The following is a 26,356-nucleotide window of genomic DNA, read 5'->3' on the forward strand; positions in this document are numbered from 1 at the left end:
AAGATTCGTTCTGATTTTCTTTTCCTTGGACTCAGTATCTCCCTCCATAAAGAGCAGGTGGGAGCTCAGGGCAAAAGATCAGCAATGATTCCCAAGCACCTGGATATAAGTAACACTCACACTGGACTCTTGCTTTGTACAAAGACTTGAAATATCTTTCAGAGGGATGGTATTTTCCACTCCTCTCCACCAATCACCCACTTCCCCCAAACTAAGGTTTCATTCTGTTAGGAACTGAGGCTTCTAATACACAGAATCAATTAGTGGCTTTCAAGCCACTTCACCATAAACAGTATTTGTTGTCTACCAAGTTCCTTGGCAACTAAAATAGGTGATGAAAATCCTAGAGCAGGCACAGAATTTTGGATTAAATCAGTTGTTTTGTTTTTTGGGGGGCTTCCTCAGGGCCACAGGACTTGCACTGCCAACAAAACTGAACTTCAGTGTAAGGGATCAGATTGAAGAGCCTCATTAGCCTTAAATTCAGATCCCTTATCCAATGCCTTGAAGTTTCTCGTTAACTCCATCTGAATATTGATGAAATGCCCTTCACTTAAAACATGGTAACATATTTCAGCAGATATGCTTAAAAGCCTCAACATTTAGAGGTTGATGGCAATACACGAGAAAGGTTCTTTATGTTACTGCTAGTTTTTATGTTTTATTTTTTATTTCACTTTTTTTAAGTAGGCTCCACACCAAATGTGGGCCTTGGACTCATGACCCTGAGATCGAGAGTCGAATGCTCCACCAACTGAGCCAGCCAGGTGCCCCGAAGATTTTTTTTTTTTTTTAAGTAATCTATGCCCAAGGTGGGGCTCAAACTCGTGAGCCCAAGATCAAGAGTCACATGGTCTACTGACTGAGCCAGCCAGGCTCATTATTGCTAGTTTTTAAAAAATGGGTCAACTCAACAACCCTAGATTGTAAATAATTTTTTTCTCCACAAAAAATAAATAAAAATAAAAATAAAAAAATGGGTCAATATTTCAAGTCAGTTCGAAAATACAGGTTAACATTGTCAAAGTAGCCCTAGAGATCCCTTTTCCCTCCAACTACGGGAGGACTTAGTGAAAAGACAACTTGAACCCGGAAGCGGGCCCTCACCAGACACATCTTGATCTTGTACTTTGTAGCCTACAGAACTGTGAGAAGTTTCTGTTGTTTCTACGTTTGTGTGTATAAATATACGTGCACATACTTGGAGAGAACAGCAGGACCTTCTTAAAGCCAACAGAAAAGTCAGTCACACCCACTGGTACAGAAGGGCTTCAGTAGTCAACTTTGCACTTGATTTTTGTCTACTCATAGAAATTCCTTTGGTCACTGAGGTATATAAATCCAATTAAGGTATGTAAATGTAAACTCCCCCCTCATCCCCCCAAGGTCCGTGGTCTGATAGAACACGCTTTCTTAAACTCTTTCTGGGGTGAAGAAACATTGTACAACACAGTTACATTATTTCCGGAATCTGAATGATTTAAACATGAGGGAAGTTCTGCCTACCAAGACTCACTTTGACTAGTTCTCCAGCTGTGTTTGAGAGTAACTCTAGAGGGAAATACCAACTCTTTTGTCTGAGTTTGCAGACCCGTCACAGGCTGTAAACACAGGTTGTCCAAGGCTTTAGGGGAAGCGCTCGGTCCAGACTGCCTCTATAGGGTCTCCTCTCTTTGGTTGAGAACACAAGCCTCTCCCTACACCCATCTCTTTACCCAAAGCTGGAGATGCCAGTGGGAATCCTAAAAAGTTGGGGGGCTGGGGAGTGGGCAGGAGTAGAGCAGATGGAAGGCACACAAGGAAATGTTTCTTCCACACTCATGGCCTAACCCTAATCCCACGTGGTCAGCTACAATTTGTACAGCCGGCCCGAGCATTAGCTCTCAGTAGCCGCAGACCCGCTTCCAAATCAAATCTGGCCTTCCTCTTCATTTGTGCTGACAGCTACTTTTTTTTTTAAAGCTGGGTTTTTTTTCTTCTCATGAATTTTCCTCCAGCCGCACATGGGGCAACGCAGCAAGCACGACACAGGGCGGGAAATAAGATAAAGCCAGTGATCTCTGAACTGCTTTCAAGACGGTGGGGGCTTTTTCATTCAGAAAAAGGAGGCCGGATGGGAGGAAACACAAAGCAAGCTGCCAATGACAGGGGTAGGCGCGGCCGCGCAAGCACGCCGGGCCGAGGCCTGCACAGCGCCCGGGCCGCAGCCGGAGCCAGGCCACTAGGCGGAGCCCGGCGGTGCGAGGGCGGGAGCGCGGCGCCCGACGCGGCCGCGCAGGTCCCCAGCAGACCCCCGCGCCGCCGGCTCCGGCGCACGTGGCCTCCGCGGGCTCAAAGTCCAAGGGCGGCGGGAGGTCTCGGGGCCCTGGGCGTGCCTTGGCTCCCACGCCACTGCGGGAGTAACGAAGCGGACCGCCGCTCTCCGGCCACAGGCGCGCTTGGCCCCCACCGCAGGCCCTCGGGGGCCCGCGCCCGGCCGCCCCCTCCGCCCCCAACCACGGTGGCAGCGGGCCGGGCGGGGAGCCGGAACCGCCAGAGGGACGGCCCGCCCTCCTCTCGCGAGAGGGGGGAGAGGACGAAGGTTGGTTGGGCGGCGGGAGCTCAGCCAATGAGAGAGCGGGAAGGGTGTGATCGACGGCCCTCCGAGCGCCGTCGCTAAGCCCCGCCCCGGCTGCGGAGGCCCGGGTCGCCGCCCGCCTTTCCCTGCCCTCCCCGTCTTCCCTCCCCTCCCTGCCCCGCTCTTCTCTTCCCGTCTGAGGTGGCGGCCGGCCTCTCTCCTCTGCAGCTCCGTTTCAGCTCCAGCCCTCGCTCCCCGTTCCCGTCGGGTCCCAACACCGGCCTGAGCTCTTTCCCGGTGGCTCCCGGGTGGCCGTATAGCCGCTGGCCCCTCGAGTCCCCGCGCCTTGTGCTCTCCCTGGGCCTCGGTCCTCGCCGTCCCCCGCCATGAATGAGGAGTACGACGTGATCGTGCTGGGCACCGGCCTGACGGTGAGTCTCCCTGCCCCGCGCCCCGCGGCCCGCGCCGCGGGAGGCCGGGCCCACCCCGCGGGGCCGGGCCGTGCGGGACGGCGTCCCTGCGAGCGCTGGGTGGCGTCGTCGTGGGGGGCCGCAGCGACCGGGCGGGAGACGCGACCCGGGGCGTCGGGGGCCTGCGGCAGTGCCCGGCGGCGAAGGCTGGCGGCCGCCGCGCGGGCTTGGCGGGGGCGGGGCGCGGGCCGGGGCTGCCCCAGACGTGCGAGGACAGACCCGGAGAGGGAGAACCCGGCCCGGCGCGGTGGCCTAATGCAGAGCGACGGGGAAGTAAAAGTGGGTGGGAAACGAGCGAAACGGCCCGCTTGGGGTGTGGGTGCCCCTCCGCCTCCTCTACGGTTGATGGCCTCTCCCGATTGGAAACGGAAAAGCACCAGGCGGGGTGGGGGAGGGCGGGAGCGCTCGCAGCTGCGTTTCCTACTTCGACTGACTTCAGCCACCGCCGCTCGTCGGTCTCGGCCTACCAGAGCTGGGCGCGAGATTTTGTGACAAGTCATTGGATAATCACCGTCTTGTAACTGATGCAGTTCAGTGAACTTAGAGAAAATTAGCTTTTTATCCTCCCCCCCCCCCACTTCAGATGAGAAGCATTACACATTCCTTTTAACCACCCTCATCCCACTTACTGAGCATCTGTAGAATTGGAAATGAGTGTTCTCAAAGCTTGTCTCTCCGATGCTTTCTCTCCTGACCTTTGCCATCTCCTGTGGTTTGGTCCGTCCCCTGCGTCCATTGTCTCTCCTGGGGGCTTTCCCCTAAGAAATGGACCGGTGATGGTTTGCTGGGGGCCGGGTTCTCTCCTACCAGCCAGTCCGACGCAGACATGCGACTGGCTGGGAAGTAGTACCAAATAGATGAGGTCACTTACCTAGAAAACTAGTCATTTTGAATGGGAGGGATTCAGTCGAATTTCTTAGGTGGTGAATTGGCAAAAGGGTTGGATGCCTAAATGAACAGGCCTACCAGCCGCGGGGCTGTTTTTCTTCAGTTAGCATTTCTAAAGCGTGTAATTGGGATTCCAAGTTTAGTAGTTTGTGGAGGATTTCGCCCATTGGAACGGCTCGGTTGCTGCCAGTGGGTTATAAGAGCCAGTTCTGTTTTTTCTATGGTTATTGCTGGTCTTTCAGATTTGCTCTTGATTAGGTCAGTTGGATGTGGACAAATGAGCGCAGATCTGTCCTGCGGGTTTCTACATGCCTGGTACAGAAGCATCACTTTGTGTCAAAGATAGCATGGTCTTACTGGATAACAACCAAGTTAAGATAATGCACTTTATTTTAAGTATTCATTTGGGATAATTTTGACCTTTTGATGAGTGGTAGGTACACAACAGGAAATCAGACCAATTTCTGCCCTCACTTTATAGCTGTGATAATTTCAATCCCTGCGAGCCTTCTTAGATTGCTTTCTGAGATGTTCTTTGGGAATTATATCTATGCAGAGCATTCACATTATTACTTTCATTGAGAGGAGTAGTGATGGTGGGATGATTTGGTAATGGTAAATCAGTACCCTCGTTTCATCGTGACACAAAGACTACTTAACGTTAAGTGAGATCACTAAGTTAAAAACCCTCAAATCAGAATTGACTATTGGAGTGAAGATACAACTTAATTTTCTTAAATTTTGGCTTATAAATGTTTAGTGCCAGAGAGTTAACCTAAAAACAGATATACTCTTATCAGTTATGGGTACAGAATTTTAGGTGATGGCTGTATGTCAAGTACTTTTAGTGTTATTAACTTGTTACTTTTAAAGAAAGTGTAAATAAGTGTCAGAGTTACTCTGTTGCCTAGTGTTGGCACTGTTTTGTATCAGTTGTTCCTTCTAAAATGAAGGTCATGGTGATCCACAAATGTTGATCGTAACTTTAATAAATAAAACATAAAACGTGAAACTTGGAACAAAATCATTCTCCAGGAGAAATGGAATATTTTGTATAATTGAATTTTCTAAGGAATTGAGGATTATCCCTTTAAAGAACCACCACTTTCTGAAAAAAGCCTTTCCAAATGACATCACACCTACTTTAACTAAGGAACATAATTTACTCGATAACTAAGATTTCCCATCATGAGGGTTAATTATTGTGTTAACGCTGTAACATAATGAAGCCATCAAGATAACCTGGTAAGCTTGGGTGCTCCTTATTAAATTAACTCAGACTGCTGGCCTTTGTGAGTTCTTCAGTCTGCTGTCATTTTTTCCCTCCCTTTGCTGTTAGGCTGGTGACTTTTGATTTCAGGGTGAATAGAAAACATCTGACCACCTAATAGGCTATTTTTAATTGACTTTGGGGTTGGCAGTAAATTCTTGAATCTTCTTAGTATATAAGGGTAACTAGTTCCACAGCTATTTGTGGCTCTCAGAGGTATTTGTGTTGTTTTGTTCTACATAATAATTCTGGTAAGGAATTACGAATAGAAATGTGTACTTCAGTGAGATTTAACCAGTATTCTCAGTATTACATGTTTAGAAATTATTTTACATCCCAGACATGATTTTATCCTTTTTCTTTATTAAAAGTTTGTGATTTAAGAGAGTTTATATCTGATTTAAAATTTTTAAATTGCCTTTCAGATTTGCTCCTTGAAAATCCTTGCCGTTGCTATGTTAGAGCTTTGTAGATGAAGGACTTTCTGTCCACTGCAGTAGTGATCATAGAGCCAATATGTACAAATGTCTTACTTTTGGAAGGTATAAATATCTTGTAGACAGTCTGTATTTTAAATCCGTTTCAAGCATACTCGCCCCAAAGGATAGAAGTAAAATCAGACACATTTTAGCATCTAGAAGTAGTAGTGAGATATTTGGTTTGAAAAACCACTAACTAAATGTTTTGGCTCACATCCATAATTGGCAATCCCTTCTATCTTCCTTCCCCTTGTACCTGATTGAAGACTCTTAGTGGAGTAATGGTTTACCCAATTTCAGTTATTTAAACTGTGACCGTTGTAATCAGTTATGGGTAATAAAAAGGTAAACACATCTGTGTATAAACAAATAGCTTCTCATATGGAGGGTGACTCTAATAAGAGTTAATATGAGGAAGTGCTGAGTGCTGTGATAGAGCTGCTCGAGTGGGAATTCAGACAGGGGAAGCAGGAAAACCTTCATAAAGAAGGAGGTATGTAAGCTGGATTTTAAAAATGCTGGTAAGCTTCGAGCAGGACGCATGATTTTCTAGGCAGAGTGAGCAGGATGGATTGGTACTGAGAACAGGATGTATGTAAGGAATAGGGAGTTTATTTTGCCTGAAACAGAAGGTATGAAGAGGCGGAATGGGAAATTGGGTTGGAGAGAGGGCCTATCACTAAGAATGTTTAATGTATTAGGCTAAGAAATTTGAACTTATCTTTTAGGCAGTGGGAGAGGATTTTGAGCAGGAAAGACATAATTAGAACCAGTTTCAAGAAAAATGATCTTTTGACAGCATTTAATGAGATGCATTCAAGGGACAGATATTTAAAGGAACGTTCCGCTGAAAACATTATTTTTACTATGATGTTGCTGACATATAATATTGAGATTAACTGATTTAAAAATATTCTAGTTAATGCATTTTCCCCATAGTTCTAGGTAAGTAGCTTTCAAAAGTCACTTTTCTTTAGTATTAATTTTTAGGTATCTTGTTTTCCTTATCACCTTTTTATGTGCATTTATTTTCTGTTTGGGTTTTTTTGTTGTCATTTATGTTTTGTTTTTCCTTGTTAACAACTTTATTTTTTTTTTAAAGATTTTATTTATTTATTTGACAGAGAGACAGCGAGAGAGGGAACACAAGCAGGGGGAGCAGGAGAGGGAGAAGCAGGCTCCCCACTGAGCAGGGAGCCCGATGCGGGGCTCGATCCCAGGACCCTGGGATCATGACCTGAGCCGAAGGCAGACACTTAACGACTGAGCCACCCAGGCGCCCCTTCCTTGTTAACAACTTTAAAATTCAGTAGGATTAGAGTTCCGGTGGGTGCTTAGTTTGGTCACTTCGAAGATCTATCAGAATATTAATGTACTCTGAAAAAAAAAAAGAGTATTAATGTACTCTGGCTCTTTTCTCTTCGAAGCTTGCTCTCTAAGCAGGAAGGGGATGGTCATTAATTTTTCCAAGACACCAGGATACTCTTTAGTACCACTGACCTAGGAAATACTGTTTAGGTTGATCACAGTTCATATATAGGAACACCATGCAGGCCCCTTCGGGACGTTGGAGGTATTTTGGCTTAATGTATTTAGGTACTATCCAATTGCAGTTATTGGATAATTATTGCAATTCTGGTGATACGTGCAGGGTGCTGAAGGGAAGTGAACTTCATACCACTGATAGGGCCCTTCTCTCACCCCTGACCTTTAAACCATTTGATCAGTTACCTCTTTTTATGTAGGAGAACATGAAATGCCAAAGTGGCAGATGCCATTATCATAAAGAACTTGGATTCTGAAGATGGTTTTATAGTTTCAGTTACTATAAAGTAACTTGCGAGTTTGTATTCTTACCCTGCTCAGGGCATTTGTGGATGAATTTGAATTAAATGTGGAGTACTCTCATCTGTTAGATTTAAAACTAGTATGTTAATATTCACTAATACATAGATTTTTCTGGTAAAAGTTATCAGTATTGTTGATATATATGATGGGTGGACCAGGTTTTCTAGTGCAAAAAAAGGAAATTAGAGTATTTTCTCTGGCTTTAATGTGCTTTGCTTGTTATTCTATATTCATTAGATAGGTAGTAGTACTGAATTTTAATTTTGAGTGAATTTTGTAAGATTGAAATTTTAAGATCATTAATGTATGCCCTATGCCCAGATATGATTGACAAATTTTATCAGCGAATTAGTTCATCCCATGCCTTAAAGGAAAATGTAAAGTAGGCTACTATGTATTTTATTCTTTTGGCAATGTAAAAGCAATCTTTTATAGAGGGGCTTAGGAGAATCCATGAACCTGAAGATTTAACTAGCTTTTGTCATATTTGTTCCCAGTGAGGCCTCTAAGAGTTGTTACCAGCTCTTTGGACTTCAATGAATCCTTAAATTATTGAGCCCTTTATTTAGCCTCCATCTTTAGTGCTTGCTTTAGAGCCATGGTCCAGTGAGTGGATCATGCTTATTTGCAGGGGAGTGTGAAAAGATATATATAGAAGATATGCAACACTCAGAGTTGCTTGCTGTGATTTTGCTTCCAAAAATTGAGCTCTGGAGACTGCCTTTGTCGGCTAGAAATAGGACTGTTTCATCTTCCTCTGTTTATGTCATAACCTGTTTCTGTGAATATAAATTTTATTTTACTTTCGTGTAATATGTTGAACCATATATGTTAGTGCTTCCTTGGATTTTGTTTTTTGGACAAGTGAATTGCTTTTGATAAGATTAGGGTTGATTTTTGTAGTTGTGAAATGCCTTCAGTTCTCTTTATCAAGACATCATTGAAGTGGAAAGGCAAGCCACAGAATGGAAGGTTTGCAGTGCATAGAACCAGTAAGGCACTTTTATCTATCCAAAATATAAAAAGAACTTTTATATAGCAGTAAGAAAAAGAAACCCATTTTTAAAAAGAGCAAATAATTTGAATAGGCACTTATCAAAAGAAGATACCGTAATTATCAGTGAACTATAAAAAAATTTAAAAAGTGCTCAACCGCATTAGTTGTCAGGAAATGCAAATTAAACCACATCCTAACTATAGAATGGCTAAAATTAAAAAGACACAAGTGTTGGGCAAGGATTTGAAACAACGGAACTTTCATACACTGCTGTGACAAAAGTGTAAATTAGTATAACCATTTTGGAAAGTTGTTGGGAGTTATCTGCTGAAGTTGAACATAGTTGTGCTTTCCTTGATATATATCTGACAAATGCATAATAAAAACATGTTGAGAATATTTGTAGAGCATTATTTATAAGAGTCAAAACTGGCATCTGTCCAGATGCCCATTAATAGTAGAATGGATAAATAAATTGTCGTATATTTATGTGGCATATTCATTCAACTAAAGCCTCTGCTGCCTTGTTACCCAAACTGTGGTCCTTGGATCAACTGCTTCTGCAACACCTGAGAACTTACTAGAACTGCAGAAGGTTAGGCCTCACGCCGAGTATACCGAATCAAAATCTACAGTTTAGCATGATCCCCAGTTTTTTGTTTTAAGTAGGCTCTAAGCCCAAAGTGGGGCTTGAACTCACGTGATCCAGTGATCTAGAGTCCCATGCTCTACTGACTGGGCCAACCACGTATCCCTAGCATGATCCCCAGTTGATTCTTATGCTTATTCAAGTTGGAGCAGCACTGCTTTAGTAATGGTTCTCGAAATTGGTCCTGGACCAGCCTCATTAACATTACCTGGGAACTCATGTGACAGGCAAATTCTCAGCCCCAACCCACTTCTGTGGATGGGAGTCCCACAGCCTGTTTTAACGAGACCTCCATGTGATGCAGATGCAAAGTGAAGTTTGAAAACCTGCTTAGAATTTACATTTCGAACACATTTACAGGTGGTACTGAGTTGGGAAGCACCCTTTGAGATCCATCCACTGCTTGCAGGGTTAGGCAGACCTTCTGTAAAGGTCTATGTAGGAAATAGGTTACGCAGGCTATACAGTCTCTGTCACAACTACACTTCTACTGTGGTACAGAGAAGACAGGTGTAGACAATCTGTAAATGCATGGGAATGGGTGTTTACCAATAAATCTTTACTTATGAAAATTGTGTGCAGACTGGACTTGGCTCCTGTACTTTGGGGACCCCCTGCTCTGTAGCAGTGGGAATAAGTACATTTTAAGAACACACAAAACATAATTTGGACGAATCTTGTAAACATAATGCTGAACAAAAGGTATATACAAAAAGGATATACTGCCTGATTCCATCTGCACTCTTAGAAATCATGAGGGTGTGGGGTTGTAGTTAGGACTGGAATAGGGCATGAAGTGGCCTGGAGCACTCATAGTGTTTTGTGTCTTGATCTAAATAAGAAATGATGCATCTCCCTAGAATAAAAATTGAACCAGACAGTAGTTAAAAACCTTTAAAAATACTAAAATGAATAGATACATTATGGAGTAAAATTAGAAATACATATGAATTTTCAAAATAAAGGTATCAAAGACTTCTAGGGGAGTGAGATTGTTCTCTGCTACCTAGGGTCTTTGGGATAAATCTGAAAAGCTCTAAGGATTAATGAAGATACATGGAATTTCCCTTTTCTTAAAAAAAAAAAAAAAAGTAAAGCCTTGATCACCAAAACCCTGGTTTAAGAGTTTTGAGTGAATGTGTATCCCATCTCTGTGTTTCTTCTCATTAATTCATTAATCATATTCTTTCTTGATTTTTCCCCCCCCTCTATCTTGATAGGGTGTATCTTAGTATGAGACTGGACATTTATAATTATTGCCCATTTATTTGTTATCCTGGATGCTTCCTTTAGAGCTCCAGTTCTCAAACTCTTTGGCTTTGGGATCTATTTACACTCTTAAAAATTAAGGATCCTGAAGAGTTTTGTTTATAAGGGTTATATCTATCAATATTTATCATTAGAAATCAACACTGAGAAATTTTAAAAAATATTAATTCACTTAATGATAAACCCATTACATGTTAACATGAATATGTTTTACGAAATGTAACTATATCTTCCAAAACAAAAGTGAGAAGAGTATCATTGTTTTACATTTTTTAAGAGATTTATTTATTTTTCAAGATTTTATTTATTTTAGAGAGTGGGCATGGGCAAGTGGGCGTGGGTAGAGAGAGGGAGAGTCTTAAGCAGACTCCTTGCTGAGCGTGGACCCTGCCGTGGGGCTCAATCTCACAACATGAGGCAAAACCAAGAGTCTGTTGCTCAACCAGCTGCACCACCCAGGTGCCCCTGTTTTACATTTTCTGCACATCTCTTTAATGTCTGGCTTGAAATATAGCTGGATTCTCATCTGCTGTGGTGTTCAGACTTTTGTGAGATAATGCCCTAGCTGAAGTATATGAAGAAAATCAAGCCTCATACTGATGTGTAGTTGGAATAGGGAGGAGAGCCTTTCACATCGTTGTGGATATTCTTTGATTTATACCAAAACATAAATGGCAGGTTTTTTTAAACGATTAATAACAGTATGAAATCTGTAACTACACCTGCCAAATACCTAAGTCTGAATAAATTGATCAGTTGTTCTTTCAAATAAAAATGATGATCCGTGAAAAAAAGTCGCTGGTTCAGCTTAACAAATCAGTTGTACAAAAGGTTTTCCTTGAGCCAGAGTTACTTTATGTGGACTTTCCATTTTGTTACACAGAGTATTAAAGAGGTGGGCATTCAAGGGTGTACATTAACAGAGGAAATTTTTAATGCTTCATCAAGGACATTCTTAAGTGAAATTAGCCTTGTTTTTTTGTTTTTTGTTTTTTTTTAAACTGAGCGCCTGGGTGGTGTACAGTATGATGACTAGCACAGTGTGGAGCTACTGCCCTAATTTTTCTCTACCATTGGTCTTGCACCATCGGTGCTAATGTCAACACAGTGAAAAAATAGTGAATAATGTCTTAGTGTTATGAAAATAGTCTTAACCTTGAGGCCCATGGGGTTCCACAGACCACACTTGGAACCCTAGTCGCTTTAGGGCTTTGTCCTTAAGTTATGTCACATATTGTACATACGTAAGTATTAGTTACTATAAGAGTGTTTAATGAGGGGCTTTTATTTTATTTTTTAAAGATTATTTGAGAGAGAGCACACGCAAGCATGAGTGGTGAGGCGGGGGAGAGAAGCAGACTCCTGGCTGAGCACGGAGCTCGATGTAGGGCTTGATCCCCGGACCCTGAGATCACGACTCAAGCCAAAACCAAGAGTCAGATGCTCAACCGACTGAGCCACCCAGGGGCCCCTAATGAGGGGCTTTAAAAAAAAAAAAGTAGCTGGGGGGAGAATGTGTCTGTTTGAAACATGTGGTAACACTTCACTTCTTTTGAAGATAACTTATGCTTTCCCTGTAGGAATGTATCCTGTCAGGTATAATGTCAGTGAATGGGAAGAAAGTTCTTCACATGGACAGAAACCCATATTACGGAGGAGAAAGTGCATCTATAACACCCCTGGACGACGTAAGCATTGGAGCACTTTTGTGCGCCTTTTCTTCTCTGAAACTCGTACTCGTGCGCCTCAGCCTCACTCCTCAGGGATAGGGTCGGTTTTCTTAGCTAGACTGTGTAGCCTCCCGTTGGCTCAGGGCCGGCTAGTTTTAGGGCTTGCCGATGCATCAGTTGGGGCCTCACTGCCGTCGGTGGCAGTTACCGGTTATCTCCTGAAGGGCAGGGTATGGACTTCTGATGGGGATTTAATACACGCCGAGCACAGTGCCACAGCTTTCCACATGGTCTTACGTGTCCCTCCAGTTACTCAGAGGGATTTTTATCCCCATTTTTCAGATGACAAAGTAGTCTGTGTTATTAAAATCACAGAGAAGGATTGTGAACCTAGGTTGTAAGACTCCAGAGCTTTAGACTCCTTTTACTCTACTCCCCTGCTTCCTGCTTTTTTAAGACTGTGGGCACACGAAGCATTTCCGAAGTGTGTTTTGCTGAATATTTCTCTGTGAGGTTTGTTCAGCATCCGCACACGTGGGTTCGAGCCATACTGCGTGTTTCTGGAGATACACAGTTAACCAGTTACTATCCATCAGGACTGATGAAATAGACTTCATATTTTTATCAGAATTTTTTTTCTGTATTCAGGCCTACAGAAAAGTTGAAAGAATAATACCAGTGGATCAACCTTCCATCTGGATTTAGCAGTTAACATTTTGCAGTATTTGCTTTATGTGTTTTTTTGTTACTGGTTTGAATCTTTGAAAGTAAGAGACATCATGATACTTGACCTAAAAATTTCAGCATTCTCTGGCTAAAAATAACATTCTCCAACGTGATCATAATATCCTTCATTATCACATTTAAGGAAATTAACAGTGATATCCAGACCACAGTCAGATTTCCCAGTGATGCCAGGAATGTCATATGTTGTGTGTGGTGGCAGTGTTTTGTTTTTTTTTTTTTAACTACTTTAAACATTGCTTTTGGTGTTGTTTCTCTTTATTCTTTTAGTCTGCAGAAATCTCCCCGCTTTTTTTTCTTTTGAAAAGTCCAAGCTAGCTTATAATAAGAAAGCATTGTTGTGTAGTTCGTATTGCATCACGTCAGGAGGCATAGAATGTCTGAACTCGAGTGACTTCATATGCCAACTCTGACCCGAGGTAAAGCAATGACCACCAGATCTCTTCATTGTTAATAATCTGTAGAGTGATATGTTGGCATCATTCCTTCCACCCTGCGTACGCGTACTAGTCTTCAGTAAGGTGAGCTGTCTTTTTCCCCCTCCCCAGTGAATATACTCAAGGACTTGGGGATTTTTTCTTAGTAAATATACCAGCTTTGTTTATTCGCTTCCACATTAGCAATAAAATGAATATTCCCAAATTTCAGACCATAAGCTTCTTTTTATCTAGAGCTCCTACTCAACTCACATAAGATATAAATTAGCTGGAACTAACTTTAATTGTCTTTTTTGATTTGAAGAATCCAGAATTTATTTTTGATTCCTTCCATAACTATGGAAACAAAATTAAGCCTTTTTGTTAGCTTTTTATTCAGGAGAGAATGAGTTTAAATGATTTCTACAAATGGTGTATCTGCAGAGCTAGTGTGTCATTGACAAATTGTTTTGTGTTCTTGCTTTTCTGCTAGTAAAAAATACTACCTCTGTAATACTTATTTTAGCATTCATGAGTGGTGTATTTAACTTAGATGTGTATTGGAATTTCTCTAAAAATTTTATCCGATAAAAAATGAAATGCCGTTGTTAGACTTTATCTCATCTGCCGGTGGTCAGTTATGATACCAAAACCCCGTCGTGGAAGAATAGCATAATGACAAGTAAATTTTGTTCCATTATGGGTTGATTTTTGTTTTGGTTTCAGTTATACAAAAGATTTAAAATACCAGGAGCACCACCAGCATCGATGGGGAGAGGAAGAGACTGGAACGTGGACTTAATCCCTAAGTTTCTCATGGCCAATGGTAAAGCATTCTGACACTTTTGGCGGTACATTGAATCCGATTTAAAAGTAGACTCTAGCTCTTGACAGAGAGTGTTCCTCCAGGTATGTGAAAATAGATTTTGTTCATGGCAGCAGTTTGGTGAGTAGACGGTGGGCCGTTAGAGGCACCTGGAGTCAGTCAGAATGGAGGAGGGGGTGACCCCTTCCTGACTGGTTCTGGAGACGTAAGGTTAGGACACGACACAGTGCGTGTGAAAACCGGAAGCGTCTGTGACAGTCTCAGGTAACTGGACCTTTAGAAGCAGTTTTTTTCCTAGTTTGGAGGCTTTTAAAATTATTTTTCACATTTTTCTCATATTTTTAATTAGGAGAGCTAAACTGCTATGATATTAGTGCCTTTTTCTGAAATGACATTAAAAACTAGGTTGTTGGTATGAAGTCTATGTCCCATGAATTAAAGTATGAGCTGCCCTTTCCTGTTTTGGTTTTTTTTTTTTTTTTTTTTTTTTGGTTTTGAGTTTATATTCTATAGTTTCTTTTAGTGGAAAGATCTTATTTGAATTTTCGCTGAAATTTATTTAAGAAGATTTTATTTATTTGAGAGAGAGAGAGAGTACAAGCAGGGGGAGTGGCAGGCAGAGGGAGAAGCAGACTCCCCTCTGAGCAGGGAGCCCAGGACCCTGGGATCATGACTTGAGCCAAAGGCAGATGCTTAACGGACTGAACCACCCAGACACCTTCTCTGAAATTTAAAGTTACCTACCTAAAATTCTTTTGAAATAAATTGTAAGCACTTTTTTTTATCATATGAGTAGTAAAGTTATTTCGTTAAAATTAGAAAACACAGATAAGTAGAGAGGAAATAAAATTTATGTAACCAGAATCTCACCATCGATAATCATGGTTAATATTTTGGTGTATAACCTGCCAGGCTGTGTGTGTGTGTGCGCGCGCGTGTGTGTTGAATCTCACCATACGCCCCTAGACACGTAGTGTGGGGAAAGAGACAATGATTTTTTTTAAATTTCATTTTATTATGTTAATCACCATACATTACATCATTAGTTTTTGATAGAGACAATGATTTTTTTAAGGCTTTTATTTTATATTGCCTGATCTGATGCCTGTGGGACTGACCCTTTCCCAGTACCTTTACTAAGCCTGAGTATTCTTTATTTTAATTTTTTTAAAAAAATTTTATTTCTTTATTAGAGACTGAGAGTGCCTGTGCACAAGCTGGGAGAGGGGCAGAAGGAGAGGAAGAGGGAGAGAGAATCTGAAGTAGACCTCCCTCTCCCCCCGCTGAGCACAGAGCTGCAGTCAAGGCTCGATATCACGACTCTGGGATCATGACCAGAGCCGAAACCAAGACTCAGATGCTTAACCTACTGAGCCACCCAGGCGCCCCATCTTCATTTAAATTTTTGTCACTTTGTCATACCTAAAGGCAAAATAATGGATCGATTATTTATTTTAAGTTGGCTTCACGCTCAACTTGGGGCTTTGAATTCATGACCCCAAGATCAAGAGTTGCATGCTTTCCACATTGAGCCAGCCAGGCGCCCCATGGATTTTTTAAAAGTATCTATTTGTTAGAGAGTGAAATGATTTCTAGATGTTTATTGACTTTCATATTGGCCAGCCTTAGGCTTTGTACGTTTTTCTTTTGAGGTTTTTAAATTTTTCCTTATTGATGTGAAAGAGCTCTTTATAAAGACCATGGAATAAGTACTCCTAGTGTATTTGAAGGTATCTTTTCCAATCTGTGATTGGTTTGCATGTAGCTGTGTTCTATTTTTCTTTCGTACATAAGCTTTTACTTTTCATGTAGCTATATAGATTGATTTTTCTTTTTATTTTTGATTTGGAAGGGTATGCTTAAAATTTTACTCTTTACCTCAAGGTTATAAAAATACTAATATTTGCTATTAATGGTTTTATAGTTTAATTTTTTCATTATAAAAATAAATTCACCTATTTTACCTTATAAGTTAATTTATTTGTTATCCTGTTTGAGACTAAATTTCTTTGGTGTATAGACAGATGATATTTTTAATTGTATGCCTGGTTTTATTCTCTATCTGAAATCAATGTTCATTATATTTTTTATTTATTTTTTTGAAGATTTATTTATTTATTTTAGAGAGGGACAGGGGAGAGGGAAAGAGAATCCCAAGCAGGCACCATGCACAGCCTGGAGCCCGGGGCGGGGCTCTGATCTCATGACTCTGAGATCGTGACCTGAGCGGAAATGAAGAGTCGGATGCTCCACTGACTGAGTCACCCAGGCGCCCATGAAATTAATATTCATTTAATTAGTGAAGATTGAATAATATAAACATAACACAAATTCTTGAAAATTTTTGCCTTTTAGTTGCCTCTCTTTATAATAGGAACTTACAGGAAATTCAAACCTATTCGCAGTAGAACTATAATTCTAAACTTCATACCTCTAATAATTATGCATATAGATTTTACAAAACCAAGTTGATGAAGTTATTAATCTTGAAGTTGTAACATTAAAAACATACTTCTAAATATGCTCAGCAATAGGTATGCATTCTGATTGTCCCGTTTAGAACATGGCATTCGAGACTTTTTGGTAGGGGTTGTTGGATGATGTTAGAAAAAACTGGGAAGCCATTATTATAAGCCAACAATAAATGTACTTTTATTTCTGCTGGTTTTTGAAGGTAGTAAGACTTAAGTTACAGTTTGAATTTTGGGACTTTTTTAGGTCAGCTGGTTAAGATGCTGCTTTATACAGAGGTCACTCGCTATCTGGATTTCAAAGTGACTGAAGGGAGCTTTGTCTATAAGGGAGGAAAAATCTACAAGGTTCCTTCCACTGAAGCAGAAGCCCTGGCATCTAGTAAGTAATTTTATTTTATTTTCTCAGAACATTGAGATTTTACAAAGGAAAGGAATCTTAGAGATCACATTTAATGTCCCCTGTCTTGACAGCCATCTGTCCACTCATCCAGTTAACAGTATTTATTGAATGTCTGTTCTGGGCAGTTGAGAGTACATCATTGAAGAGAATGTTCAAAAACCCCTACCTCCGAAGCTCAGAGAGGGTTAAGTGGAACTTGGTGCTGGTGTGGGTCAGCTGATGCTCTTTTCATCCTAATGATAATTCATAAGAGTTACTGTTTTTTTGGGTGTTTCCTGTGTGCTAGGCACTGTGCTGAACACTTCACATTCATTTTGTTATTTGACTTTTGAAACACCTTCACAGGGTAGGGTTTCCATGTTACAGAAGAGGGAACTCAGGCCTGAAATCCCCTAGTTACGTAAGTGGGAAGATTAGTCGAACCTCTGGTAATATTACTCCAGCGCGTGTGTACTTCCATCACTGTACTGAGCTGACCACCTGCGTCTTAGCCAACCTGCCAAAAAAGAAAGAACTTTGTTCTGGTGAAACTAATCTTCTAATTGTTGTTATTGTCATTCTCTGAAATCTGTTTTTAGGAATTCCCAGTGAGTATGGAGTGATTTTATTCTTTTCTCAAAATTATTTCCTCTCTCGGCTCAACCAGAGGTTCCTGGTTAACATTTTCTATTCCTACATCTTTTCAATAGCAAACATCCCTAAAAAAGACGTGTTTGAGTTGTTGCACAGAGCAGTTTGAGAAAGGAGAATTTGGATAGCTAATGGGTGGATGAATTTTCTATAGTAAACGCTCCCGGAGTTTAGGGGAGGGAGCTGTTTGGATTGGGAGAAGTGCCAGTAAATTCTCAGGGATTATTTTGGCTTGAGTGTGGGAAACTTCTCTCACCTAAAAACCTAATTTGAATTACTTTGGCAACTTCTCTAACTCCATTTATTTCCTTCTTGCTATCAGGGGACAAAATGTTGAAAGGTATGACTTACATACAGTAGAATTTACCTGTTTTAGTATGCAGTTGTATGAATTTTTACCAGATCCCTGTCTTCTTGGCAACTGGTTTTCTGTTAACGAATAAGATCTTGAAGTCAGAATGGCAGGCAGGAAAATCCTCGGCAGAATGAACGTGTAAGGAAAGGTGTAGAAGTGGAGAAGTTCAGAAGGACGAACAAGAACAATTATTTTATAATTTTAATAATAGCTGACATTTTTTGGACATTATGTGTAGGCGTGTATGTACTAAGGCCTTTATGGGTTTTCTCCACCCTTTGCTGCCTCTCTGAGATGTGGGTACTAGCATCTTTAGTTTACAGATGGGAAAACTGAAGTATACAAGTAGAAAAGCAAAGCCCAAAGTAGCAAAGCTCATGACTGATAGAACTGGTCTGAGGCCAGATTTGTTTGACTCTAGAACCCTGTACTCGTAACCTATAATTATATAGTATAAAAATACAGATTTTTTTAAATTTTTTATTGTTATGTTAATCACCATATATTACATAATTTGTTTTGAAAATACAGATTTTTAAAAGCTATTTTAACAACTCTCCTCTACCTTCTAGTTCTTTTTTTTTTTTAATACTAAACATTTCTAGCTTCCATCCCATAGTTGTTTCTTACATAATATGCCACTCTTTGCCACTTTTCTCTGGGAATTCTGATTTGTCCAGATTATCCAGTGTACAATACCGTGGGAGCCAGCAGCCAACCTAGACAAAGTACTCCAAGCGTTGTCTGCTCACTCAGTCTCAGTGAGACTAGAACTTTTCTAGGACAGTATATTTCTGTTCACATGGCCTAAGGTTACACTGGCTTTTTTAGGACCTCACTGTTGGTTCTTGTGGCAGTTCATGTGAAACCTCAAGGTTCCAGTAAATATTTGGTGATTGGTCAAGCGTTATTTTAATCACATCAGAAGTATCTTTGACCCCCTAAAGTCATGTTGAACATGGATATGTCCAGAATTGTTTCGAGAAGTTTTCATGAATGGCTTTGAAATGTGTCCAGCAAATTCTTCTGTCTTAATTTAAATCTCTAGCTTGTTTATTTATTCTCACTCTTAACTGCGTGGAGCCCTGTTTATGTTGCGCACCTTTGCCAGCAGCGAATCACCTTTCCCGGTGCAGAGCTGAGTGACCTCCAGGCCGGGGCGGCCTGCAGCAGCCGGAATTAGGTCAGTTAGGTCCACTGGCAGGTTGTGTACTGGGTACCGTACTTCAGGAGTGTTTTTTGACACTGATTTCCACTCTCACTTTTTTTTTTAATGCTGTGGTCAGATTTTTTTTTTTTAAATTGAAGTATGGTTCCCACAATGTTCCATTAGTTTCGGGTGTTCAACATGGTGGTTCATCAAGTCTGTGCCCTGCTCGCTGCCACGTGTAGATGCCGTCTGTCACTACACAGCGCTGGTACAGCCCTCTGACTATACTCCCTGTGCTGACCTTTCATCCCTGTGACGTATTCGTGCCGGGACTGGAGGCCCGGGCCTCCCTCTCCCCTTCACCCATTCTGCCCAGCCTCCCATCCCTCCACTCCTGACATCCATCAGTTTGTTTTCTGTATTTATGGGTCTGTTTCTGCTTTTTGTAAGTTTGTTTATTCATTTATTGTGTTTTTATAGTCTACTTGTAAGTGAAATCGTATGGTGTTTTTTTTTTCTTATTTCACTTAGCATAATACCCTCTAGGTCCATCCATGTTGTCACAAATGGCAAGATCTCATTGCAGTTTTGATTTGCATTTCCCTGATGATAAGTGATTTGGGGCATCTTCTCTTGTGTCTGGTTATCCTCAGAAATAGAAAAAGTTCTATTAAGTTGCTCTGCCCATTTTTTTCATCAGACTTTTTTTTTTTTGATATTGGGTTGTATAAGTTAAGTTCTTTATGTATTTTGGATTTAGCCCGTTATCAGATGTATCATATGCAAATATTTTCTCCCATTCCATAGGCTACCTTTTTGTTTCATTGATGGTTTCCTTTCCTGGGCAAAAGCTGTTTATTTTGGTATAGTCCAACATGTAGAAGACAGTTGCTGTGGCCGATGTCAGAGAAATCACTGCCCGTCTTGTCTTCTAGGTGTTTTATGGTTTCCTGTCTACATTTAGATCTTTAATCCACTGTGAGTTTATTTTTGTGTATGGTGTGTGGTGTGCATGTGGCTGCCCAGTGTTCCCAGTGCCATTTGTCGAAGAAACTGTCTTTCCCCCACTGGATGGCCGTGCTTCCTTTGTCGTAGATCAGTTGCTCATGGACGTGAGGCTCTGTCCTGCTGCACTGATCCGTGGGTCTTTCTTTGTGCCAGTACCAGACTGTTTTGATCAGTACAGTTTTGTCATAAGTCTTAAAATCTGGCATGGTGATACCGTTAGCGCTATTCTTTCTCAAGGTTGCTCTGGCTTTTCAGGGTCTTTTGTGGTTTGGCACAAATTTTAGTATTATTCTAGTTCTGTGAAAAATGCTGTTGGTATTTTGATAGGGACCACAATGAATCTTTGGGTAAGTATGGACATTTTAACAGTATTCTTCCCGTTCTCCATGGTCAAATATTGTATCTGTTGAAAGCTTTCATTTTCTTCATGAAACTGCTCTGGATTTTGTAACTTTCAATGTTTTAAATGTCTTGACCTAAGTATTTTTTTTGGTAAATAAACCTCAGTGTGCAAGTGAAGGAAGGAAAGTAAAACAACATTTGAAATGATGTGAAGATACTACTCAGAAAACTGAGTAATTTGGAAAAAGATTTTTTTCTGACTCTTTTATCATATAGTTGAACGTTTTTCTTTCTGTATTGTAAATCCGGTATGTGGATAACTTCTCTTATATTTGCTTGCATCAGACAGTATGTGAATTGAACATGGAGTATGTCGTTACGTGTCATGTACCCTTCTAGGTTCAGGGTAGGGCAGGTTCAGCAGAGGGGGAAAGTAAACAAAAAATGCTTTTTTTTCTCGAGCTTAAATTAGTGGGAGACAGGCTATAAATACGGAAGAGGACATGAGATGGTGATAATGCTGTGAGGAGAGGTGAAGGGACGTGGGGGGCACAGTTTTAAATAGGGCAATCAGGCATTGTCAGAGGGAAAATTGAACTGTATTATATTGGTGGTCTTATTTTCACTCCTGACAACTAAACGTAAGTTGGTGCTTGTGTGGTCATAGAATATTTTTTTTTAGCCTTGTACTTTCTGTCCCATTTTTTTATTTTTTAATGTTTTAAAAATTATTTTTTCATGCATGCATGCATTCATTCATCCTTTTAAAGTAAGCTTTTAAAGTAAGCTCCATGCCCAATGTGGGCTTGAACTCATGACCCTGAGATCAAGAGTCCCAGGCTCTACCAACTGCACCAGCCAGGTGCCCCCGTCCATTTTTTTTAAAGCTAGGTTGTAAATATAATTTAAACACGTTAAGTGTAGTCAGATATCATTAGTGGCCTCATGATCGTTTTAATTTTCAGTTTTGTTGATTTCAACTATAGTCTCGGGGGAAATAATATTCAAAATATTAAACCATTACACTGTTCACGAGAGTTTGTTGTTTTTAAAGTAGTCACATAGTTTAGGAAAGGGGATAGAGCCAGAACATTTTTTCCCTTTGGTCTTGTCTTCCTAGCAGCTGTATACTCAAGTAGGACTGCTGACCAGTAAGAGAGCTGAGGGTTTATGAAGTAGTTTATACCTGTCTCCCTAGCTTTTTTTTTTAGTATAAAAAGTGGTTAACTGATTATCTAGGACTTTATTAAAGTAAGTGTCCAGCAGCATAATCATCTTTTCTGTGAAATGCTGGAGTGAATGTTAGCACACAGAGAAAGGAGGAGCATTCAGAATTTTAGGCAGTTGGCTGAGTATAGATCAGAGTTGTCAAAAGAAGAACATTCAGGTGGATGCTGTTGTGAATAATAGTTTTTTCATAGTCATATTTGCCTTGTTCCTAATAAGAGACATAATTAAACATATTCCATTTAATTAAGTACTGGTTATAATTACTTGAGATTGTAGAATTGAAGACTTAATAACTGATCTGTTGTAATTATGTTGGTTTATCAGAAAGCGTAGTGAAGGTGGAAGCCATACTGTGTACAAGCCCCTGTCTTAACGCCGCACACTTCCTTAGAGAAGCCTCAGATCATAATGTGGCACATTTAACCTTGCCTCTCACACTGTCTTTTCCACAGTGTCCTAGTGTGAATGTTTGCTTTTTGACAAATTCTTTAGGCTTAATGGGACTGTTTGAAAAACGTCGCTTCAGAAAATTCCTAGTGTATGTTGCCAACTTTGATGAGAAAGATCCCAGAACTTTTGAGGGCATCGATCCTAAGAAGACTGCAATGCGAGAGGTGTACAAGAAATTTGACTTGGGACAAGATGTCATAGATTTTACTGGCCATGCCCTGGCACTTTACAGAACCGATGAGTAAGTGTTTTGGGTTTTAGATTTATATTTTTCTTGGAACTGTCACCAAATTTCTCAGTTCTCCAGAATGGAAGTTCTAACAAAACAAGTAGATAACCATGTTATATTATGAAAGGTTCCAGCTGTAAATTAGTGTTAGAACCTTTTAGGTAATATGTGAAAGTAGTGAAATAAAATCTTTTTAGAAAAACATTTTAAATATTTATTTTCTAATATTTATTTCCTTTATTTTAGCTATCTAGATCAGCCATGTTGTGAAACCATTAACAGGATTAAGCTTTACAGTGAGTCTCTGGCAAGATACGGCAAAAGCCCATACCTTTACCCACTCTACGGCCTCGGAGAGCTGCCACAGGGATTTGCGAGGTCAGTGCCTGTCACTAACCTGGTCTCCTTCCGTGGGAGTACAGGCCACGGGGCTGGGAATGGTGGGAGGTCTGTGAGCCGTGAGGTGCTTTTCTTTTTATTGAAATAAACTTTATATATGATGAAACCACAGATCTACAGTAAAAAGTTCAGTTTCATAAGTGTACAGACCTGTGTAACCAATGCTGCAATCAAGAGAAGAAATTGTTTAGTCCGGGAAGCCCCCTGTGTCACCTCATGATCACCCCCCCCCCCCGCAGCTCCATCTGTGACTTCTTTCACCGTAGATTCCTCGTGCATGTTCTGGAAGTTCATATAAAAGGAATAAGACGAAGTGGACTCATTTGTGGCTGGCTTTTGTTTAACGATATGTTTGAGATTCATTTATGTGGCTGCATATACTGTGGTTCATTTTAAAAATATGGAGTGGTTTTCCCTTTGCACATGGACCACAGTTTCCTGTTGCTGGACATCCGGGCGGTTTCCAGGTTGGGCCGCTGGGAGTGCAAGTACTGAACGTCTCTGTGGCCCGGTAAATATGCAGGGCCAGGACCGCTGGTTGCTACGGAGGATAGACGTGTGTGCTCAGGAGACCCCGCCAAGCGGCCCTGCGGGGCGGTGGTGCCGCCTGCCGGCCCTGCTGCGGTCAGGGGGCTGGGGGGTGGTCCCCACTGCTCCGTGGGCTGCTCCCCCCGCCTTGTCGCAGTGCTGTCCGTCTTCCTGATTCTCATCACCCGAGGAGGTGTGACATGCTCTCTCACTCTGGCTTGACCTTGCAAGTCCTGAGAACTCAGGTTGATCACCTTTCCATGAGCTTTTTGGCCATTTGTATGATTTTGTGATGTGATTGTTGATGTCTTTACACGTTTTTAAAGATTGGGTTATCTTTTCTGGTTTGGATTTGTAGGAGATCTTGAATGCTGGTGGCAGGTCTTTTGTCAGATGTATGTATTATAGATGTTTTCTCCCAGTGTGTGCCTTGTCTCCTGATCAGTGGAAGTTTTAAATTTTGATAATATATCAAGTTTTTTAGTTATGTTTAGTGCTTTTTGGGTCCTATCTAAGAAAGCTTTGCATGCCTCAAGAGCACAAAGATAGCCTCCAGTGTCTTTTTCTAGAAACTTCAGTTTTGGCTTTGTGTTTAAATTTGCAATTCATTGTGAAATAATGTTTGTGTGTGAGGTGAGGTAGGGCTTGAAGTTCTTTTTTTCTGTGCCCAGATTTAGTTCTTCTGGCACCATTGCTGAAAAGACTTTATTTTCCAGTTGTGTTGGTGCCTTTGTGGCAAATCAGTTGGCCATAGATATGTATCTGTTTTGTTCCATTAGTTTATTTTTCTTATGCCATTACCCTAGCATCTCGAATATTCTGGTTTTGTTTTTTGTTTTTTTTCAAAGATTTCATTTATTTATTTGACAGCGAGAGGGGAACACAAGCAGGGGTAGTGGGAGAGGGAGAAGCAGGCCTCCTGTGGAGCAGGGAGCCCGATGCGGGGCTCGATCCCAGGACCATTACCTGAGCCGAAGGCAGATGCTTCACTGACTGAGCCACCCAGGTGCCCCTTCAGGACTTATTTTTTATTTTTTTTAAAGATTTTATTTATTTATTTGAGAGGGAGAGAATGAGAGATAGAGAGCACGAGAGGGAAGAGGGTCAGAGAGCAGGGAGCCCGATGTGGGACTCGATCCCGGGACTCCAGGATCATGACCTGAGCCGAAGGCAGTCGCTTAACCAACTGTGCCACCCAGGCGCCCCAAGTACTTTTTTTCTTAATTTTTAAGTAATCTCTGCACCCAGCATGGGGTTCAAACTCCAAACCCCCAGATCAGGAGTCAGGTGCTGCACTGACTGAGCCAGTCAGGTTTTATTCTAGTTTTACATTGTGTCTTGAAATCAAGTAATGAAAGACAGCTCCAGTTTTGTTCTTTTTCAAAATTGTTTTGGCTCTTCTAGGTCCTTTGCATTTCTATATCCATATACATTTTAGAACAGCTTGTCAATTTCTAGGACAAAAGCTGGGATTTTGACCGGGATTGAGTGAGTTTACATGTGTAGATCAGTCTGGGGGAGAAGTCTCTCAGTAATAGTTTTCCGTGGAAAACTATTTCCGTGGAAATAGTTCTGTGGACATGCTGTTCTCTCCATGGACTTGGGTGTTGTCTTAGTGCCCCGACGCTTTCATTGTACGGCTCCAGCACCAATTCACGTTTATTCACAAGTGTTTTATGTTATTTAGATGTTGCTGTTAATGAAACTGTCTCAACTTTATTGTAAAGTTGTCTGCTGTTGAGCATGGACATTCTTGATTTATTACTAAACGTTTTTTAATAGAGTTTTTGTAGATGGCTTTGTTGGAATGAATTCCTTCTTGGCTTGCTGGGAGTTTTCTTACGAATGGGTGTTGACATTGAATTAATAACGCAGATTTTCTTCTTTATGCTATTGCTATGGTGAACTATAGATTGATTTTTGGATATTAAACTGGCCTTGCATTCCCAGGGTAAACAACACTTATGATGTATTTTCCTTTTATTTTATTGTTGGATGTAATTTGCATGTGCGCGTGTACACACACATGAATTAGAAATCAGGCTACTCAGATGTTCCATTTATTTTCGTCTGTTGTGTTTTACAAGAAATTTGACCATTTCACATAAGTTCTTGAATCTTCTGATAATCAAGTTGTCCATAATATATATATATATATATTTTAAAAGATTTTATTTATTTGAGAGAGAGAGAGCACATAGGTGGGGGCGGGGGGCAGAGGGAGAAGCAGGCTCCCCACTGAGCAAGGAGCCCGACTGGGACTTGATCCCAGGACCCCTGGATCATAACGACCCCTGAGCCGAAGGCAGACACTTAACTGACTGAGCCACCCAGGCGCCCCATAATATTTTGTTTTATTATCCTTTCAGTGTCTAGGATCTGTAGTGAAGCTCCTACCTTCATTGTTGTGATTGGTCATTTCATATTTTCTCTTTTTTTGGTAGGATTTTATCAGTTTTATTAATCTTTTCAAAGTACCAAATTCTTAGTTTTATTTCCTCTGTAGCTTATTTTCTAGTTTATCGATTTTGTTCTTTCTTAATTTCTTCTTCCTACATGGGTTTAGTTTTCTTCTAGGTTTTTTTTTTTTTTTAAAGATTTTAATTATCCATTTGACAGAAAGAGGGAACACAAGCAGGGGGAGTGGGAGAGGGAGAAGCGGGCTTCCCGCTGAGCGGGGAGCCCGATGTGGGGCTCGATCCTGGGACTTCAGGATCATGACCTGAGCCGAAGGCAGACGCTTAACGACAGCCACCCAGGCGCCCCTTCTTCTAAGTTTCTAAAGGTGAAACAGCTCATTGATTTTACTTTCTGTCTCTAACATGGGACTTAAATGGTTTAAAATTTCTCTCTAAATATGTATCATTCACTATGGTATCCTGTGTCTTCTGGGTTTTTTTTTTTTTTCTTCTTTAATCCTTGGGTTTTTTTGAAGGTGTAGTGCTTAATTGCTAAACATTTGGAGATGTTCCTAAATATCCTATTGTTACTGATATTTGATTCCATGATGATCAGAGAACAAACTTGTAAGATTTTAATCTTTGAAATTAAGGCATAATTTATGGTCTAATATTTTAT

The 26,356-nt window shown here is 41.0% G+C and overlaps 1 protein-coding gene across 1 annotated transcript in view; it reads left to right on the plus strand.

Moving 5' to 3' along the window:
- The first annotated feature begins 2,733 nt into the window (after nt 1-2,733).
- The window catches only part of GDI2 (GDP dissociation inhibitor 2), a 31,150-nt gene continuing 7,527 nt past the window's right edge, over nt 2,734-26,356 (plus strand). Inside the window, exons 1-6 of the mRNA XM_027595319.1 lie at nt 2,734-2,988; nt 12,008-12,115; nt 13,984-14,083; nt 16,802-16,936; nt 22,165-22,363; nt 22,598-22,729. Coding sequence (XP_027451120.1) covers nt 2,944-2,988; nt 12,008-12,115; nt 13,984-14,083; nt 16,802-16,936; nt 22,165-22,363; nt 22,598-22,729 — 719 coding nt within the window. The 5' untranslated portion in view covers nt 2,734-2,943. The remainder of the gene's footprint in view (nt 2,989-12,007; nt 12,116-13,983; nt 14,084-16,801; nt 16,937-22,164; nt 22,364-22,597; nt 22,730-26,356) is intronic.

This window comes from Zalophus californianus, chromosome 9 (genome assembly GCF_009762305.2).
Source record: "Zalophus californianus isolate mZalCal1 chromosome 9, mZalCal1.pri.v2, whole genome shotgun sequence".
NCBI lineage: Eukaryota > Metazoa > Chordata > Mammalia > Carnivora > Otariidae > Zalophus > Zalophus californianus.